The 21,253-nt window shown below is 44.7% G+C and overlaps 1 protein-coding gene across 27 annotated transcripts in view; it reads right to left on the bottom strand.

Annotated features, from left to right (window-relative positions):
- The window catches only part of RIPOR3 (RIPOR family member 3), a 177,747-nt gene that overhangs the window by 75,686 nt on the left and 80,808 nt on the right, over positions 1-21,253 (bottom strand). For 4 of the 27 annotated variants that reach the window (XM_061631275.1, XM_061631279.1, XM_061631276.1 and 1 more), the window contains exon 4: positions 6,670-6,816. In XM_061631275.1, the coding sequence (XP_061487259.1) occupies positions 6,670-6,816 (147 nt within the window). The other 23 variants (XM_061631289.1, XM_061631292.1, XM_061631290.1 and 20 more) reach the window with 23 other exon arrangements.

Raw genomic sequence — 21,253 nt, 5'->3', positions numbered from 1 at the left:
TCTCACTGCATTTTCCCTGGCAGTGGTGTAGCGGTAAATTCTGAAGTGCAGGTGCTCATCATAACAGCCCCCACAGCTACGCCCCATGGAGATTCCAAAAATGCAGGCAGCAGTGCCGATTCATATATACATGCATATTTATCCACCCCAAAGAGCAACAGCACAAAAATATGCCAATTATTAGGATCAGCCAACAGTCATAGAATAGATGTTTACAGAATAAATACAATATGTAAAAAAAACCACACACACTGATCTTCAGCCAGCTGAAGTGCAACCATTTTAGAGTTTAATTAGAAATGCCAATAATGGCAAAGAAGTGTTGCCATTCAATCTGCTAGTGTGAAGTAGGAACCCCATCAAAGAAAAAGAAAAAAGAATTCAGCCTATGCTTGGTTATTTTCCACATTCTCCAACTTCAATGCATCTTCAAAGGTGGCTGCTGTAACTGCCAGTCATCTTTTGAAATTTGACAGGTGTAAATCACCTACATCATTATGACATCAGGTGATCTCACCCTCCTGAGAAAGTTGGCCTGTGGAGGGTAGGGGAAATAAGCCAGTTCCAGTTCTCCACTGCCAGCCGGATCCAGTTTCCCACCCTTGCTCTATGTCAGAAATAGTAGTAAAACTTGAAAGCCTCCTTTTTACCTCATTCACTTGCCAGAGCAAGGAACATATCCTGGTGCTCAACAGATGTGAATAGCACTGCTCTGAAGAAATCCCCCACATTCCCCTTCCAGTACACACTGCTCCTCAACATTTTAGGCACCAGTGAAAATCAAGGGAGGGAAAAGGAGCACTCCTGTTTCCATCAAACACTTACCCTGCAAGGTTCTGGCCCCTTACCTCCTGCTGGGTCCAGTGGGACCCAAAGTACAAGTAATAATTGCAGACTCAAAGCTCCATGTTAGCTTCCCAGGGGGCAAACCTCCTAGGCTCACATTCCACTAACTTTGTGAGTTAATTCAGACCAGACATGAATAACTCAATTTTCTCCCCTTGTGTTTAAAAAGGATGCAGTCAGTGCTGCTTTACAAAATGCAGAACCTAAACAGGTCAATGTGTTTATGTTAAGTAGCCTGTACCTTTTCCAAGTTACTTTTGGGGGTATTCCCCCCCTAACAATTGCAAAGACAGTCCCACCCTTCCACCTGAGACACACTGTTCCTCCAAAAGTCAGCCATTTGATCATTTGCCAGTTAACACAATTCAGTGGTCTCTGACGCTAGTTTAAATATTTCTGAACGCAAACTGCTGAAATGCAGCAGCCTGAAAACTTACTGAAGCAAGACTTTTTCCTGAAGACTCGGAGCGAAGCTGATTGATCTTGGGCTAGAGCCTATTTGAAGGCCTACTCCGAGGCAGTACGGGCTAAGAAGAAATCTTTCTTCTCGGCCTCCATTGCGTCTGCTGGGAGCCGTCCAGCGGAACTGTTTCGAGTGGTTAGGGGGCTTTTAAGTTCCAGCCCCCGTGAGGGTAATTCTGACCACTCAGCAGACCGAATGTCAAGAATTTGCACGGCACTTTGCAGACAAAGTCGCTCAGATTCGCTCTGACTTGGATGCTAAAATTGATACTGTCTCTGAGGATGTAACTTCGGTGCCTGTTTGTCCAATTAAAATGGATTCTTTTCAACTTGTTTTGCCCGAGGATGTGGACAAGATCCTTGGAGCGGCGCGTGCCACCACGTGTGTACTGGACCCTTGCCCTTCCTGGCTCATTAGAAGTACCAGAGGAGAACTGGTCGATTGGGTCAGGGGAGTAGTTAATGCCTCTCTACAACAAGGCAGAATTCCATCATGCTTAAAGGAGGCAGTTATAAGACCACTGCTGAAAAAGCCCTCCCTGGATCCCTCTTTACTAGGTAACTACCGGCCAGTCTCCAATATTCCATTTTTAAGCAAGATAATAGAGCGTGTGGTGGTTGCCCAACTCCAGAGATTCCTGGATGATACAGATTATCTGGATCCATTTCAATCTGGTTTCAGGCCTGGCTATGGGACAGAGACGGCTTTGGTCGCCTTGGTGGATGACCTACGCAGAGAACTGGACAGGGGGAGTGTGTCTCTGCTGGTTCTACTGGACCTCTCAGCAGCTTTTGAAACCATCAATCATGGTATCCTTCTGGGCCGCCTTGCTGAGATGGGACTTGGGGGCACTGTGTTACAATGGCTCCAGTCCTTCCTGGAGGACCGAACCCAGAAGGTGGTACTGGGGGACTCCTGCTCGACCCCCTGGCCATTGACCTATGGGGTCCCTCAGGGTTCAGTTTTGTCCCCCATGTTATTTAACATCTACATGAAACCGCTGGGAGAGGTTGTCCGGGCTTTTGGGGTTCGGTGCCATCAGTATGCCGATGACACTCAACTCTATTTCTCTTTTCCACCTGAAGCCAAGGAAGCCGTACAGGTCCTAAATCAGTGTCTGGCATCAGTGATGGACTGGATGAGGGCAAACAAGTTGAGATTAAATCCTGATAAAACAGAGGTACTCCTGGTCAGTCGGAGGGCAGATCAGGGAATAGGGATTCAACTGGTGCTGGATGGGGTTGCACTCCCCCTGAAGTCTCAGGTTCGCAGTTTGGGTGTACTCTTGGACTCAGCTTTGAATTTGGAGGCCCAGATTACTGCTGTATCCAGGAGCGCCTTTGCCCAATTAAAACTGGTGCGCCACCTGCGCCTGTTCCTGGAGCTGCCTGATCTGACTACGGTGATGCATGCCTTGGTTACATTTATTTATTTATTTATTTATTTCGTTTCATTTCTAGACCGCCCATAGCTAGTAGCTCTCTGGGCGGTGTACAAAACTGGATTAAAATACAATAATATAATAAAATCAATAACACATAGCAGCAAGTTAACTAACAAAATTAAACGTAAAAACATTAAAATGCCTGGGAGTATAGCCAGGTCTTAACCTGGCGCCTAAAAGAAAGTACCGTAGGCGCCAGGCGTATCTCCTCAGGTAAGCTGTTCCAGAGTTCGGGGGCCACCACAGAAAAGGCCCTAGATCTAACAACAGTCCTCCGGGCTTCCTGATGAGTTGGTACCCGGAGAAGGGCCTTAGATACTGAACGAAGTGAATGGGTAGGTTCATAGCGGGAGAGGCGTTCCACAAGGTATTGCGGTCCCACATCGTATAAGGCTTTATAGGTCAAAACCAGCACCTTGAATCTAGCTCGGAAACAGATGGGTAGCCAGTGCAAGCGGGCCAGGACAGGTGTTATATGCGCAGACCGATAGGTCCTCGTCAACAACCTGGCTGCCGCATTTTGCACTAGCTGGAGTTTCCAAACAGTCTTCAAGGGCAGCCCTACGTAGAGCGCATTACAGTAGTCCAATCTAGAAGTTACCAGAGCGTGAACAACTGAGGCGAGATCGTCACTGTCCAGATAGGGGCGTAGTTGAGCTACTAGGCGAAGATGGTAAAACGCATTCCGTGCCACCGAGGCCACTTGAGCCTCAAGCGACAAGGAAGGGTCAAAAAGGACCCCCAAACTACGAACCTGTTCCTTCAAGGGGAGTGTAACCCCATCTAGAACAGGATGAACATCCACCATCTGGGCAGGTAAAGGGCTCACCAACAGTGTCTCGGTCTTGTCTGGATTGAGTTTCAGTTTATTAGCTCTCATCCAGTCCATTATCGCGGTTCAGCACATCAACAGCCTCACCTGAAGAAGGTGAAAAGGAGAAGTAGAGCTGCGTGTCATCAGCGTACTGATGACAACGCACTCCAAAACTCCTGATGACCGCACCCAGAGGCTGCATGTAGATGTTGAAAAGCATGGGGGACAGAACCGACCCCTGAGGGACTCCACAATGGAGAGTCCAGGGTGTTGAGCAATGTTCCCCAAGCACTACCTTCTGGCGACGATCCGCTAAGTAGGAGCAGAGCCACTGCCAAGCAGTGCCCCCAACTCCCAACTCCGCGAGCCTCCCCAGAAGGATACCATGGTCGATGGTATCAAATGCCGCTGAGAGATCAAGGAGAATCAACAGAGTCACACTCCCCCTGTCCCTCTCCCGACAAAGGTCATCATACAGGGCGACCAAGGCTGTTTCAGTGCCAAAACCAGACCTAAAACCGGATTGAAACGGATCTAGATAATCGGTTTCATCCAAAAGCGCCTGGAGCTGGCCAGCGACCACCCGCTCCAAGACCTTGCCCAAAAAAGGGACATTAGCCACCGGTCTATAGTTGTTCAAAATATCTGGGTCCAAAGAAGGTTTCTTTAAAAGCGGTCTTACTACTGCCTCCTTGAGACTGCCAGGGACTACTCGCTCTCTCAAGGAGGCGTTTATCACCTCTTTGGCCCAGCCGGTGGTCACAGCCCTGCCGGCCTTCACCAGCCAAGATGGGCAAGGGTCCAGAGCAGACGTGGTCGCCCGCACCATTCCAAGCACCTTGTCCACTTCCTCGAGCTGCACCAACTGAAATTCATCCAACAATGAAGGACAAGACCGTGTTCTGGACACTTCAATGGAATCAACTGTCATAACATCAGAGTCTAAGTCCCGACGGATGCATGCAATCTTGTCCTGGAAGTGCTCTGCAAATTCGTTGCAGCGGGCTTCCGATGTTTCCTTGGTATCATGAGGGCCAGAATGTAAAAGCCCTCGTACCACCCTAAAAAGCTCCGCTGGGCGGCAAAGGGATGATCTGATGGTGGCAGCAAAATAAGACTTTTTTGCCGCCCTAACCGCTTTTACATACAACTTAGTTACATCCCGCTTAGACTACTGTAACGCGCTCTACGTGGGGCTGCCTTTGAAGACTGTTCGGTAACTTAAATTGGTACAAAGAGCTGCAGCCAGAGTGCTAACCGGGGCTGGTTACAGGGACCATACAACTCCCCTGTTACAACAGCTCCACTGGCTGCCAATTTGTTTCCGGTCACAATTCAAAGTGCTGATTTTGACCTACAAAGCCCTATATGGCTCAGGTCCAGGCTATTTGACAGATCGTATCTCCCTACATGAACCTGTCCGGGATTTGAGATCTTCAGGTGAGGCCCTTCTTGTGTTCCCCACACCTTCGCAAGTACATATGACGAGGACACGAGATAGGGCCTTTTCAGTGGCTGCCCCTAGGCTATGGAACTCCCTTCCGAGTGAGGTGCGATTAGCTCCCTCCTTGCCGTCTTTCCAGCGACAAGTAAAGACTGTTTTATTTCAACGGGCATTTGGGATAGAGAACGACCAAGATTAAATGTCATAGGATTGGTGACTACAGTATATGATTTTATTATTTTAAATTGTCTGCTGTTTTTAACGTATGTTTTATGGTTTTTAATTTTTCTCATAGTTTAATTCTATTTTAATTGTATATTTCTGTATGTTTTAATGGTGTTGTTTTTAGTTGTAAGCCTGAGTCCTATTGGAAAAAGGGCGGGGTAGAAATAAAGTTTATTTTTATTCTTATTATATTCTTATTTCGTGAACTCCCAAGCTAAATAAAGACAATGCAAAACAAGTAGCTACCTGCATTCAAAGAATGCCATTGAGGAGCTGAAGATCTACCAGCAATTCATTTACGATTGCAAGACATATTGGCATATATTTGGCTGGAAGGGGGAAAAGCAACATTGGCCAAGTGAGGAGGAGAAGACATGGATCAGGGCAGCACTACCTTTAATTATGTAACAACAGGTATTTCCTCAGTTGATACTAGCAGCTAGAAAATGCTTGCTTAAGTGAGTCTTGGTGGCTACTACACTCTCTACAAGGTTACACAGACGCACACATGGACACCCTGGTTCTTTCTTTGCGGCCAGCAGCAAATCCTCAAGGTAGATTATTGCAATGTGTTATACATGTGGCTGCCTTTTGAAGACAGTTTGGAAACAGCAATTAGTTCCAGGCCCAATTCAAAGCGCTGGATTTGACCTATAAAGCCTTATGTGGCTCAGGACCCCAATACCTCAAAGACCTCCTCTCCCTGCATAAACCAACCCTAACCCTGTATTCATTATCTGAAGCCATCCTCCATGTGCTCCCTCTGAGGGAGATGCAGAAGGCAATGACACGAGAATGGGCATTCTCAGTGGTGGCTCACCGTTTGTCAAGTGCTCTCGCCAGGGAGGCACACCAGGTGCCAAAGCTATCTGCTTTTAGGCACCAGACAAAAACACTTTTATTCACCCAAGCTTTTGGACATTAATTTGGCAAGTAAGGTATGTTTGTGGCCTCACCTTCTGCTCATCTTTTTAGTGTGGTGGGTTGACCTAGAGCTACCCTTTTATACATGTTACTGGGGAGCATTTCAGGTTGTTATTTAACTTTTTGTTTTAATACTGGTTTTAATGTGAAAAAGAACTAAAATATACTAAATAATAATCCCAAACTTTGTCTCCCTTGCTGACCAGGCCAACTGCAAACTGTTTCTCTTTATACTCTACTTACCCACGTGGAATGTGATCAACAGCTAGCAGCCACCCACCATTAATGCTCATTTAAGCAGGCATGTTCTAGCCATCAACAGCAGTTGAGGAACCATCTTTAGGTATTGGTAACATACTGAGAAAAGGCATCTTCCTGTAGGCCCTTGGGGCACGCTGAATTATTTCCTGATGCTAAACAAACATTTAGCAACGCTAAATAAATGCTAAAGCACATAAATTCCAACATATTAATATGTTAAAGGAAAGGAGAAAAGAAAAAAACCTTACTTAAGTCCTTTCTTCAAAGCTTCAAAAACTTTCTTCACTTGTTGTGGCTTGGGATCCCAGATGACTGTCCCTCTTTGGAGGGAGGGATATATCTTGGCAGATTTCACTGACATTTTGGACCTCGTAGAACCTTTGCTGAGCGACTTTCTGTAAAAAGGGAAATTAAAAAGACAGAGTCACAATACATTTAAACAAGAATATGAATAGCTTTAGCTTTACCACCCATAGGGATGTAAAGTTATAAAATGGGTCGAATTCCAAAACCTGCTCCTCTGCATGTTTACTTAGAAATTAAATCCCACCAAACTCAATGGAGCTTACTTGAAAGTAAGTGTATTCTGGATAGGTATCGCCATGTTACCTTAGCAAACACAAGATCCAAAACCATCACCGGGGGAGGGGGGAATTACATGCTGACCGGTCATTCCTCTTTGCAGATGTTGCAGGAGTTTCATGAGAGCATCTCTGTATGGGAGAATCAGCAGATGGAGGAGGGGCACTTAAACTTTTTTATCCTTGCCAATTCTCCCTGCAATCTTATTTATTTGATGGCTCTTTTTACATTGTTCTTCAACAAAGGTTTCCAGGCTGGTTTACAAAGTTGCAATATGACTTATCAAAAGATAAAATACAATAATAAAGCAGCAGTCAGAAGCAGCATAAAACAAAAAAGCCTGAAATATTTTTGAAGTTTTTTCCTGGAACAGAAAATAGTGTGGGTAGGCCCCTTCAGACTAGAGTTACCAGGTCTCTGGTTTTTGGCTGGAGTCTCCAGTTTTTTTGGGGGGCCCTCCGGCTCGCACCCCTTAATCTCCAGACTCTCAGCTTCAATTAAAAAAAGTTTCTAGCTGGTCTGGTTCCCAAGATATACACCAAAACGTCAGCCGCCCCCCACAACTGTTTAATCTATTTAACTGAGACGACGCTGAAGTTGGTTCCTAGTTCCCAGTTCCTTATTTGCTTGAAAGTTCAAAACACTAAAAAAGAAGAGTTGACAACTACAGCAACTTCAAACCAAACTTAACATGACTCTGAACCCCAAAATATATGTTGTGGTACCCTGTATGATATATCACTGTGATCGGGGGACTCTCCTCGTCGAGAATAACAATACATTTATGCAATCAAAATCATCACGCTTCTGATGTTATCATAAACACATAATGTCATAAAATCATAAAAAATAAGTAACTGGGGGTGCCCACCCCGAACTGCTCTGGGACAGGACAAATCATATACTCCAGGAAAGGGGAGGGTGTCATCTACGAGATGCCACTGCGTCCCGCGTGGCCCAGAGCTTCTGCTGGGCGCAGGGGACGGAGGCGGGCATCTATGCAAAATCAAAGCAGACCAAAACATACAGGAAAAAATAAGTAACTGGGGGTACCCACACCAAAATCTGCTCTGGGACAGGACAAATCATATACCCTAGGAAAGGGGAGGGTGTCCTCTATGAGATGCCACTGCGTCCCACCTGGCCCAGAGCTTCTGCTTGGCACAGGTCACGGAGGAGGGCATCTATGCAAAATCAAAATGGACAAAAACATGTAGAAAAAAATAAGTAACTGGGGGTGCCCACACCAAAATCTGCTCTGGGACAGGACAAATCATATATCCCATAAAAGGGGAGGGTGTCCTCTACGAGATGCCACTGCGTCCCGCCTGGCCCAGAGCTTCTCTGGGCGCAGGGGAAGGATGAGGGCATCTATGCAGACAGAAAGGGTAGAGAATCTTCTTACTCTTACTCATTTCTCAGACTTCTTTCTGAAGTGAAGGGTCAAATCTGTAAAGAAGTTTGGAGCAGCCACACTAAAAGATAAGGGCAGGGCATTCCAGGCAGGGGGTTGCCAACCCTGCTTGGATATGGATGTCTTTGCAGAGGATCCCTAGTCAAGCTTTACCAACAGCACAATCCAAACTATATCTACTCAGAAATAAGTCCTGTTGAGTTCTTTGGTGGCTTAGTCCCTTAGGGGGACATCCATCTGTATTCCCGAATGCTCCCATCTAACATCTCCACAACACTAGGCTCCTTTCTTCCTACAGTGACCTTCTGGTGACTGGACTGGCCTGGCGGCACTTAAACCCTTCTTGCTGAAAGCAAGTAGGCTAGATTAAATGTTTTAGCTAAAATGTCTAGCTTAATTTCCAGTCAGATATTTTTTTTAATTGTACGCTCCAAGCAACTGTGATTGATGCTTAATGTATCATGCTTAATGACATCACTTGGGCCCGCCCCGTGACATCACTTGGGCCCGCCCCTAAGATCTCAGGTTTTTGGATGCTTCTGACCTGGCAACCCTACTCCAGACTAGTGTTTTATTGCGGGTATATTCTGAAACATGTTCTTGACACAATGATATTGCATTAAGGGTGGGTTGATTCCAATTTAGTTTGTTCTGTAATGCTTCCCCATTGCTACCACGTTACTGCTATCTGGAAGGGGTATGGGTGTATATTAGGGTTGCCAGGCTCAGGGCCTGAGACTGATCCTGTATCTTTAGGAGAAGAGAAAGTCAGCCAAGTGCAGGTGTTCTTGTAATGGGAAAAACCACAAGGTGGAATTCTCCCTTCCCCCTGCGCAACTTTTAAAGCTACAGAAGACCTCTTGGAGGCCGGGCCTGGCAACCAAGAGGTCTTCTGTATCTTTAAAAGTTGTGCAGGGGGAAGGGAGAATTCCACCTTGTAGTTTTTCAAATTACAGTGTTGGCAACCCTAGTGTACATACATACACACACACACACTATTGTACTGCAACAGAAGCAGGACAAAAAACAAAGCTTGTGATATAAAAAGTTATGGGATTTCAGCAGGAAGTTGTGCGATATGCACTCATTGGAAATTCAGGCATTTTAGCATGCGTTTTGAAATTGTTTTAAATGTTTAAGTTGTGTTTTAATTTGTTTTTAAAAGATGTGTTTTAAATTTGTATATGTGTTTTTAGTGTTTTTAGATACTGTAAACTGCCCAGAGAGCTTCGGCTATGGGGTGGTATATAAATACAATAAACAGATAAATAAGCAGTGTGACTGCCCCAAAACTATTGCAGGCACAAGCAGTATTGAAAGCAGGATCGGGTACAACTGCCCCAACAGCATCATGAGCACAGATCATCATGAAAGTCCAATAAAAAGGATGCCTGAAGGGGCCCTGAAGCATTGCTTAAAAAGACAAAGTTTCATCAGTAAAAAGATAATGGGTTGTATCCAGTACTAGTCCTATTTGGAGGAGTCCCATTGAAATCAATGGACATGACTAATTTACCATTAATCTCAATTCTTTTATTCCAAGTATCACTTAGTTGAGTCCCAGGCTATGGTCTGAAGGCACATGAGGCCAGCTCCCTGGGTCAGGTCTGGTCAGTGCCTGGATGGGAGACCGCCTGGGAACCACATGTAAGCCGCCTTGGGTTTCTATCATGAAAAGAAAGGCGGGGTATAAATGTAATAAATAAATAAATATAACCCCAAAAAGGGCACAGCTTTGCATATATTTTGATTATTTTAATATATGTGCATAACATATTATGTTAATATGTTTAAATCATAATTACTATGATTTAAACAGAAATACAGTGTATCTTATCTTAGTGTGGAAGGCTGTGACCAGGTGATGCATAGGCCTATTCAGTCTGCTGTCCAGGTTGTAACTTGATGTGCAACTTCAAGGGCCTTATTCTTCTTTCTGGTGGATCTTTAGCTTTAAACCAGACTTAGCCTGTACAGCTATTCAAATACAGGACTATCCCCTTAACAGCCCTTCATATAGGACTGTAGAGTAGGACACATAGCCACCCTAAGTGAGGCTCGTCTCCCTAGGGCAGCCTTTCCCAACCAGTGTGCCTGCAGATGTTGTTGGACCACAACTCCCATCAGCCTCCCATAGGCAATGCTGGCTGAGGCTGATGGGAGTTGTGGTCCAACAACATCTGGAGGCACATTGGTTGGGAAAGGCTGCCCTAGGGTGCAGGGAGTTTCACAACTGAGACGCAACAACTTAACAACTTGTTTGTTGTTATTTCAAATATTTCTAAGCTGTCTTTCAAAACAATAACCTTTCCAAGGTGGCTTGCATTAAAATGTACAATTACATCAATGGCAAACTTTAAAACATGAAATTCAATTTACAGTAAAACAATGCATTTAAATAAATGCAATACAATAAAATTCAACAAAATTAAACAGTCAACTACAAAACCCTCTGCTGCAGTAGCAACTCCAACAAACCTTCAATTAAAAGCAAGGGAAAACAGAGGAGTTTTCAGAATGCCTGCTTGGCTAACCAATTCTCCCCTGCAAACAGTGGAGCCGTCAGGACAAGACTAAAAGTCCAGGGCCCCACTCAGCATAATGAATAGGAGGGCCCTCAAACACTACAGCAACGGTTTGCCACATTTTAACATAGGTGAAGCAATGCACATTTCCATCTAAACAGCAGAGCCTTGTAAGACCATTCAGTCCAGAGTCTAAAGTTACCCAGCTATAACACTGCCTACAAATGCTATCCAGTCCATTTTTATAAACCTGTTTTCTCCTGCAGCCGAGATCCAAGACTGGAAATAAACTCAGTGGCAGGGGAAGCTGGGGGAGGGCATTTGTGGGGACAATTTGCATGCAGTGAAGGCCACCAGTTCTTCTCTGCAGAAGCGCCCTTCTTTTCTGTAAATTCAGCTCCTGAATGATCACTGCAAGATAAATATGGGATTTAGAAGCCTGCTGCTTGTTTTGTAACAGGTAGTGCTGCACTCAGGCCGTGATTTTAATCATCCTTATTTAGGAGTCCAAAATGAAATCAATGGAACTTCTAAGTAAATAGGATCAGACTGTTATTCCCAAATAAGCTCCCATTCAATTACAACATTCACTGAGGGGAAGTTTTAGTAGGGTAACCAGAGGATTACTATACAGTATTAGGGCCCCAGAGACAGCTCAATGTACTTTGGAGTTTTGTTTTAAAGATTATGGAAATGATAATATTTATTTATTTATTTTTAAATTTATATCTCACCTTTCCTCCAAAGCGGTGTGCAAACATGATTCTCCCTCTCCCAATCCCCACAACAACCCTGTGAGGTAGGTTAGGCTGAGAAACAGTGACTTGCCCAAGGTTACCCAATGAGCTTCATGGCCAAGTGGGGATTTGAACCGTGGTCTCTCAGGTTCAACACTACATCACACTGCATCTCCAAAATAATACCTTTATACAACTCAGATGGGATTTGAACCCACAATCTCTAGCTTAAGAGGCCAGTGCCTTATGCACAAACACTGTTTCATACTGTGCACTTTCTGGAGAGTAAGCCCCACTGAAGTCAGTGAGACTACTTACAATTAAACATGGTAGGAACAAAGTTGTACACTATTTGTTTAGAGAGGAATTGTTTAAAAATATATCTTAACAGTCTAGAGCTCTTACTTTTTAAAAAAGTAAATTCCTGTCATTCTCTCTGTTTAAACACTTAGTCATCTTACCTCTGTCTTGGTAAGATAAAAAAAAACTAGACATTTAAACTTTTGCCCTCCTCCCTAAAACAACTTATTTTTTGTTCCACTTTCGAAACACAGGACAGAACAAGTTGCATTAATTGAAAAGCCATTCTGAAGTCCCACTTGGAACAAAAATAATCCAGCAGGTATCCTTTGCAGCATAATAGTAGCTGTTTAAATACAAAGAACAAATGAGCCACTGAGCATTGCTCACCTACCTAAAAGGCATATAGGCAATCCAGGGCAGTCTCGAAAAAATTATATCAAAAGTGGTCACTTTTGACAGATACCTGATTAGTAGTTCCCCTCCCCTCCCCTGGAATACTTGATGATTTGTACCTGGCTTTTGCTAACTCCTTCCTTTAATCATATATTTACTTTTCAGAAAGTCAATCTAAGTAAATTCTTCCCTCCTTAAAGATAATCTGTACTCTCATTGCAATCAACTAGATTTCCACCCCACCTGTTAATCAAAAAGCAAATGCTGCAGTAGACACACCTGGCAGACACTATCACCTGCTGTGAGAATGGTGCCGCCGTATAGCCCAATCCTACCCATGCTTACTCTGAAGTAAGTCCCACCACTTCCAAGAAAATAGGATTAGCATTATAAGGGGCAATTGAAGTGTATATAGAGTTTGGCCATCTCCAGGAATGAATAAAGGCTATTTGATGAAAGGGCTAAAAAAAAAAGGTCTAACCATTAAAGCTGCAGTCATACACACACTTCCTTGGAATCACATGCTGTGCACACTCCCATTTACCTTGCACCCAATGTGCTCCCACTGTTGGTGTGAGAAGCAGCGTACACATAATGTTAGCCATAGTCCATACTTATGCTGTATCTATCCTGTCATTGCTTAGGAAATAATGCATTTTGATGTGTTTTTCCCAAAGCCAGCTTCAAAGCAAATTGGAAAAAGAACAACTTAGCTGTATTTTAAGCTGGCAAAACGTACACAGCCTCAGTGATACATGCTTAGATCACAGTGCAGTTCTCTGCCAAGATCAGAGTAAGCTCCGCTAAACTCAGCAGGACTTTCAATTGAGTAAATATGCAGAGCCTGGACCTGCACATTTCCAGCCCCAGGAGATTGCTGTCAGCATAATCAGAAATGTTTGAGGGACAGCCAGATTGACTTTCCATTGTCTTGTGTAACGATGCAGCAACATGAAGATCAGAAGTGGCCATGGACTGGCTGAGCTAGCCTTAGTCTTCTACACCTGCTGAAATTCCATCTTCTAAAGCTGCAGGAGCTCTGTCTTCTTTTGTAAATGGACACCCTACACGGGAAACAGCTCTTCAGTCTGGCATTTGACTTGCTGGCATACAGGTCTTTAATGCAAGTTGCAAAGCTGAGTATACACCGTGGGTAGAAAACCCGCTGGGTGCTCCATCTGTCTTTAACCTTATTGTAAGAACAGCAAAAAGAGCTTATTTATTAGTTTGGAATTGGACTGCCTTCAAGTCGATTCTGACTTATGGCAACCCTATGAACAGGGTTTTCATGGAAAGCGATATTCAGAGGTGGGTTACCATTGCTTTCCTCTGAGGCTGAGAGGCAGTGACTGACCCAAGATCACCCAGTGAGCTTCATGGCTGTGCGGGGATTTGAACCCTGGTCTCCCAGGTCGTAGTCCAACATTCTAACTACTACACCATGCTGGCTTAGTTAGCATACACATATTCCACCTGCCATGGAACCCAAGCTGGCATACCTATTGTTTCAAAGCAGTCACTCGTCCAGATGGACACTGGCCAGATCCAAGCCTGCTTAGACACAGCAAGGTAATAAGCTTTATGCGTCCTCAGACCATACCTTCATCTTGATCCAGCAAAGGAGATGCTTATCACAATGCTCATCCAAGCTCATTAACTAGCTGCTTCTGGAGATATATGTTACTCTTCGAGGGAACAGCTGCAGTACTGGTGTACTGGAAAAGACCTGCCCTGGGAATAAGTACTTGAGCATCTGCATGCTTGCTCACTCCTTTGGGTTGCTGTCTCTTGAGAAAGCGAAGGTCCCTAGTAAGTGCTGCAAGGACTGGAACCCCCTACCTTTTCCTGGTTCTAGAGAGAGGCTGTAGTCAATCTTGCAGCCTCTTGCATCAGTTCCTGCCAGTGTCAGAGGGCATAAAAACCTGACTGCCCTTGGGGAACACCTTAAAGAGTCTTGAGGATGAGGGGGCTGAAATGGAAACGGACTGTCTCCAAGTTGATCCTGACTTATGGTGACCCTACAAATAGGGCTTTCCTGGTAAGTGGTATTCAGAGGGGGTTTACCATTGCCTTCCTCTGAGACAGTGACTGGTCCAAGGTCACCCACTGAGTTTCATGGCTGTGGAGGGACTTGAACCCTGGTCTCCCAGGTCACAATCTGTCCAGATGGACACTGGCCAGATCCAAGCCTGCTTAGACACAGCAAGGTAATAAGCTTTATGCGTCCTCAGACCATACCTTCATCTTGATCCAGCAAAGGAGATGCTTATCACAATGCTCATCCAAGCTCATTAACTAGCTGCTTCTGGAGATATACGTTACTCTTCAAGGGAACAGCTGCAGTACTGGTGTACTGGAAAAGACCTGCCCTGGGAATAAGTACTTGAGCATCTGCATGCTTGCTCACTCCTTTGGGTTGCTGTCTCTTGAGAAAGCGAAGGTCCCTAGTAAGTGCTGCAAGGACTGGAACCCCCTACCTTTTCCTGGTTCTAGAGAGAGGCTGTAGTCAATCTTGCAGCCTCTTGCATCAGTTCCTGCCAGTGTCAGAGGGCATAAAAACCTGACTGCCCTTGGGGAACACCTTAAAGAGTCTTGAGGATGAGGGGGCTGAAATGGAAACGGACTGTCTCCAAGTTGATCCTGACTTATGGTGACCCTACAAATAGGGCTTTCCTGGTAAGTGGTATTCAGAGGGGGTTTACCATTGCCTTCCTCTGAGACAGTGACTGGTCCAAGGTCACCCACTGAGTTTCATGGCTGTGGAGGGACTTGAACCCTGGTCTCCCAGGTCACAATCTGTCCAGATGGACACTGGCCAGATCCAAGCCTGCTTAGACACAGCAAGGTAATAAGCTTTATGCGTCCTCAGACCATACCTTCATCTTGATCCAGCAAAGGAGATGCTTATCACAATGCTCATCCAAGCTCATTAACTAGCTGCTTCTGGAGATATATGTTACTCTTCGAGGGAACAGCTGCAGTACTGGTGTACTGGAAAAGACCTGCCCTGGGAATAAGTACTTGAGCATCTGCATGCTTGCTCACTCCTTTGGGTTGCTGTCTCTTGAGAAAGCGAAGGTCCCTAGTAAGTGCTGCAAGGACTGGAACCCCCTACCTTTTCCTGGTTCTAGAGAGAGGCTGTAGTCAATCTTGCAGCCTCTTGCATCAGTTCCTGCCAGTGTCAGAGGGCATAAAAACCTGACTGCCCTTGGGGAACACCTTAAAGAGTCTTGAGGATGAGGGGGCTGAAATGGAAACGGACTGTCTCCAAGTTGATCCTGACTTATGGTGACCCTACAAATAGGGCTTTCCTGGTAAGTGGTATTCAGAGGGGGTTTACCATTGCCTTCCTCTGAGACAGTGACTGGTCCAAGGTCACCCACTGAGTTTCATGGCTGTGGAGGGACTTGAACCCTGGTCTCCCAGGTCACAATCTGTCCAGATGGACACTGGCCAGATCCAAGCCTGCTTAGACACAGCAAGGTAATAAGCTTTATGCATCCTCAGACCATACCTTCATCTTGATCCAGCAAAGGAGATGCTTATCACAATGCTCATCCAAGCTCATTAACTAGCTGCTTCTGGAGATATATGTTACTCTTCGAGGGAACAGCTGCAGTACTGGTGTACTGGAAAAGACCTGCCCTGGGAATAAGTACTTGAGCATCTGCATGCTTGCTCACTCCTTTGGGTTGCTGTCTCTTGAGAAAGCGAAGGTCCCTAGTAAGTGCTGCAAGGACTGGAACCCCCTACCTTTTCCTGGTTCTAGAGAGAGGCTGTAGTCAATCTTGCAGCCTCTTGCATCAGTTCCTGCCAGTGTCAGAGGGCATAAAAACCTGACTGCCCTTGGGGAACACCTTAAAGAGTCTTGAGGATGAGGGGGCTGAAATGGAAACGGACTGTCTCCAAGTTGATCCTGACTTATGGTGACCCTACAAATAGGGCTTTCCTGGTAAGTGGTATTCAGAGGGGGTTTACCATTGCCTTCCTCTGAGACAGTGACTGGTCCAAGGTCACCCACTGAGTTTCATGGCTGTGGAGGGACTTGAACCCTGGTCTCCCAGGTCACAATCTAGCACCTTAACCACTACACCACACTGGCTCTCTTGAGGGGGCTACTCCCTTCTATTTTTTTAATCACTCTAGAGGAGATTGGTAGTGTGGAGAGTGTAAGGCAATTGTGTAGTTCCTATGCAGGGTGAGAGCCTGTGTAGCGAACTGAATGACAGGAAGAAGTCACCAAATGCCTTCAGAGTGAGAGTCTGTAATTGGCAGAAGGCTGGTCCTCCTTGGATGTGATATGGGGGGAGTAGATGTGCCCTGTGTGAAGATATTGAGTGGGTCTGACTGTTCCCAATTCTGTCAGAGACCTACTGGGATAATTGGTTCAGGTAGGTTTTGTTTGTGGGCTGTCGGTGGGTCCATATCAGGTGTTTAGAAGGTGTTTGCACCTTGGTACACCAGTGAGCTAAGGGCAATGAAAAAGGCTGGACAACAGCTAGAGCACAAGTGGCGAAAGACATGCTGTGAGGCTGATGGGGCATGAATAAAACATCATAACTGTGCCTACTATGTTGCAGTGAGGGTGGTGAAGAAGGCCACTTCTCTGCCACCATCGCATCCTCAAGTAGCCATCCAGTGGAGCTTTTCCGCATGATCAGGGGTCTGTTGACATGAACTCCAGGAAATGGAGGTTAAGACCCTTTGGAGGACCAATCTTGATACCCTGTCCACATCTAATGTAGTTGCCAGTGAGGTGCCCAGTGCAACGTCTGCTGCAACCTCTTGGGAATAGTTTCAGTTGATGAAGCCTGATGATGTGGACAAGGTGCGTGTGATGATGTGGCCAGCAACATGTCCTCTTGACTCTTGCCCTTCTTGGCTTATTAAAGCTTGCTGAGGGGGTTTGACCAAGTGGATCCAGGGTGCAGTCAATGCGTCATTCCAGAAGGGAGTGGTTCCAGCTGTCCTGAAAGAGGTGGTGATTCAACCTGGACTCATTGGTTTGTGACAACTACCACCCGGTTGCAAATACTCCCTTTTCAGAGAAAGTGATTGACAGGGTAGTGGTGCAGCAACTGCAAGTACTCTTGGATAAAATAGATTAACTTGACCCATTCCAGTCTGGGTTCAGGCCTGCATATGGAAATGAATTGGCCTTGGTCACCCTGATGGATGACCTTTATCCAGAGAAGGACAGGGGAAGTGCAACCCTGTCATTCTTACTTTATCTCAGAGGCTTTTGATACCATTGACCATGGTATCCTTCTGGGCTGACTTGGTGAGATGGGTATCAGAGGCACTGTTTTACAGTGGTTCCGATCCTATCTCCAAGGTCGTTTTCAGAGAACAGCATTGGGTGATTGTCTTTCGGCCCCCTGGCAGTTGTGCTGTGGGGTGCCACAGGGTACCATCTTGTCTCCTATCCTGTTTAGCATCTATATGAAGCCCTTGGGAGCAGTCATCAGGAGATTTGGGGCAAGGCTATCAGCAGTATGCTGATGATATCCAGCTCTATTTTTCTGTAACATCTGAATCAGGAGAGGCTGTGTAAGCCCTGGACCACTGCTTGGACTTGGTGGTGGGCTGGGTGAGGGCCAATACACTGAGTCTGAATCCTAGCAAGATGGAGGCCACTATGGGTTGGTGGTTCTTGAGTTGAGATAATCGATCAATTGCCCGCTTTGGATGGGGTTGTACTCCCTCTGAAAGAGCAGGTCCATAGTCTGGAAGTGCTCATGGATCCATGTTTGTCACTAGAGGCCCAGGTGACCTCAGTGGCTAGGTGTGCCTTTTACCAGCTTCGGCTGGTATGACAGCTGTGGCCGTTTCTGGACCAGGATAGCCTGGCCACTGTTGTCCATACTCTGGTAACCTCCAGGTTGGATTTCTGTACTGTGCTCTATGTGGGGCTGCCCTTGAGATTGGTCTGGAAGCTACAGCTGGTACAAAATGTGGCAGCGTGACTGCTCACTGGGGCAGGGTATTGCCAACATGTCATCCTACTGCTGAAAGGATTGCACTGACTGCCCATTAGCTACCGGGCTAAGTTCAAGGTTCTGCTTTTGGTATACAAAGCCCTATACAGCTTGGGAGCAGGATATCTGAAAGATCATCCTACCCCTTATATATTTAGTTGATCACTACACTCTGCAGGTGAGGGCCCCTTGCAGATACCATCTTATCAGGTCTGTTCCACACAACATTGGAAGCGGACCTTTAGTGTAGTGGCACCTACCCTTTGGAATTCCCTCCCCTTCAATATTAGACCGGCACCATTTCTGTTATCTTTTTGATGCCCCTACTGAAGACCTTCCTTTCAACAAGCCTTTTAAGACCTTATCCCAGTCTGCATCTGTGTTGGATTTGCTTTTTAATGTTTTTAAAGCATTTTTAAAAAATGTTTTTAAAGATGTTTTATTTTAATATGTTTTTAAATAGTTTTTGTTGTAATATATTTTAAAGTTTGTTTTTATGATGTTTTATAGTGTTTGCCGCCTGGGCTCCTACTGGGAGGAAGGGTAGGATATACATTTAATAAATAATAAGGAAAACAAGCTGGAACAGGGACAATTTTATTTTGATCTCTTCATATGAACACAATTAAATGCAAGAATCAAAAAGTCCTCCTAAAAAGAATGTGTCCAGAACACAACACACCATGAAATATGCTTAAGTGTGTTGATTTCAATTGGCTTTATTTGGCATGTGTCTCTTGCAAAGTCCAAGCTCAAAACTCATTGAGCCTGAGGTTCTTACCATAAACAGTGCCTAACAGTGATGCAGGAATCATAAGTAATAACAGCATCTGTTTTTCTAGAGGTATTGAAGCCTAATCCTAGTGCAAACCATGCTGCTTTCCTAGTTAAATGGTACTTGAATTTTGCAATATCTCCACCACCCTGCAAAAGTACATAAAGACCTGGTTGTTATTTTTTAAATGCTTTACAGCTGAAAGTAACTGAATAACCTTCAGGGAAATGTAAACTCCCTTCTTTAGAGCATTCTTACCCCGCTGGAGGTGCTCTGGTCCTAGAAACAGCTGTTTGACTCCTTTCCGTGCAAGAACTCCCACTATGTACTTCAGGCTCCAATCTGTTTATTCAATTGACTGCTTGATTTCTTTCCCCCCCTTTTTAGAGTCAACCAGCACCACATTGAAATGACTTACTGGAGTTTGATAATGTTCAGATTTTGTAACAGATGTGGAAATCTGTGTACATTCATGGATGTGTTTCTAGATGTATGCAACATACCTAAGAGACTTTCTCCTGTGTGAATCTGCCAGATTGTTGACATCATCTTCAAAGGCCTTAACGTACAGTAGCCAATAAGGTGCCCTCCAGCTGTTGTTGGACTTCAACTCCCATCAGTCACAGCCATCATGGCCAATGGTCAGGGGTGATAGGAGCTGTAGTCCAATATCTGGAGGCATCGTACTGGCTACCCCTGTCCTTATCCTCCCATTGGCTGAAGTCGGGGCCTTTTTTGTGTGTGGCACCCTGATGACAAAACTCCTTCTCCAGAGAGATTTGTCTAGTGCCTTCTTTATTCTCTGTTCAGTGTTATGTGAAAATCTTTTAAGTTGCCCAAACCTTTTAGTCATATGTCTATCCTATGCTGAGTTGTTTTTTAATTGCTTGCTCAATTTTTACTGTGATGGATTTTAATGGATTAATGTGTTTCTTGTAAGCTGCTCTCAGGGTCATAGGTAAAGAGCAACTGAAAAATATTGTTAAAAAATTAAAATGAAATAATGCCTTCTCTGTGTTCATTCCACCTTCACTCTCGTTCACATGCATGCATTCACATGCCTCATACATAATACTCATTTGTGCACACTACTCTCATGTCAACACACACCACTTTTATGCAAAATTTAAACACATTGGCTGCATTCAAACGTCACAATGAGCCTGGGTTTCTGGCTTATTGAGGTTTATCAGAATCAAGCAGCATGCTTCCTGATGACTCTCACTTCACTACTTCACTGGTGTAGGTGGGAAAATAAACTGGGAAGGCTTGGCTTCCCGTTATATCTGAATCTGGGATTAGGAGTTGATGAATCTGTTTTGGTTTCTCTCAGTTTCTCATTTTTCCAGTCTTAAGTTCAGTTCATCTAATTTTCACATGAATTTGCATTTTTTTTTAAATCCTCATGAAAATTTATCTGCATTTTAATGCGTACGTGTGTGTGCAAATATACATATATTTTTGCAAGCAATTTTCCATAGCACAGTATAATGCATTTTTGAATGTTATTTTCACTAAAATATGAATTTTTATGCACACTTTCCCCAATATGCACATTTTTTATTGGAGTACTGCATCACAAAATTCAAAGAAGTGCAAATTTCAAAGCATAGCTGTGTTTCAGTGCACATACTGTTTCGGAAGTATGAATAGGTAGGTTTGCATTAAAATGTGAACAGAATCTAATTTCTTTCTTATCCCTGCCTGGAATCATAGTTTGTTGCTCCCAAACAAGCCACAATCCATAAGTAAACAACAAACCATGGTTTAAGGTTGGCTAATGACTATGGTTTGTTAGGAAGGAACAAACTATGATCCTGGGTTTAGACATAATGGGAAGTCAAAGCTTCCTGGTTTTTTTCTCCCACTCATACCAGGGGAGGAACAAAGTGGGACAATTGGCCAATTTGCACCAGTACACTGTAGACCACCCAATAAACTGTGATAAGCCTGAAAGCCTGGCTGATTGTGAGATGCAAACACATCCACTATCTGAAGTAGACCAACACTGCACCTTCCCACCAACAGTGTAAAGCCCCATGTGTGTGTACACCTTGTATACTGCATAACTTCTATTTTTCTGCAAATCTATGTGTTCTGTGCTTTAAACTGATATCTCATTAAT

Source organism: Rhineura floridana, chromosome 6 (assembly GCF_030035675.1).
Source record: "Rhineura floridana isolate rRhiFlo1 chromosome 6, rRhiFlo1.hap2, whole genome shotgun sequence".
Lineage (NCBI taxonomy): Eukaryota > Metazoa > Chordata > Lepidosauria > Squamata > Rhineuridae > Rhineura > Rhineura floridana.
This window is presented reverse-complemented; position numbering and strand designations above follow the sequence as displayed.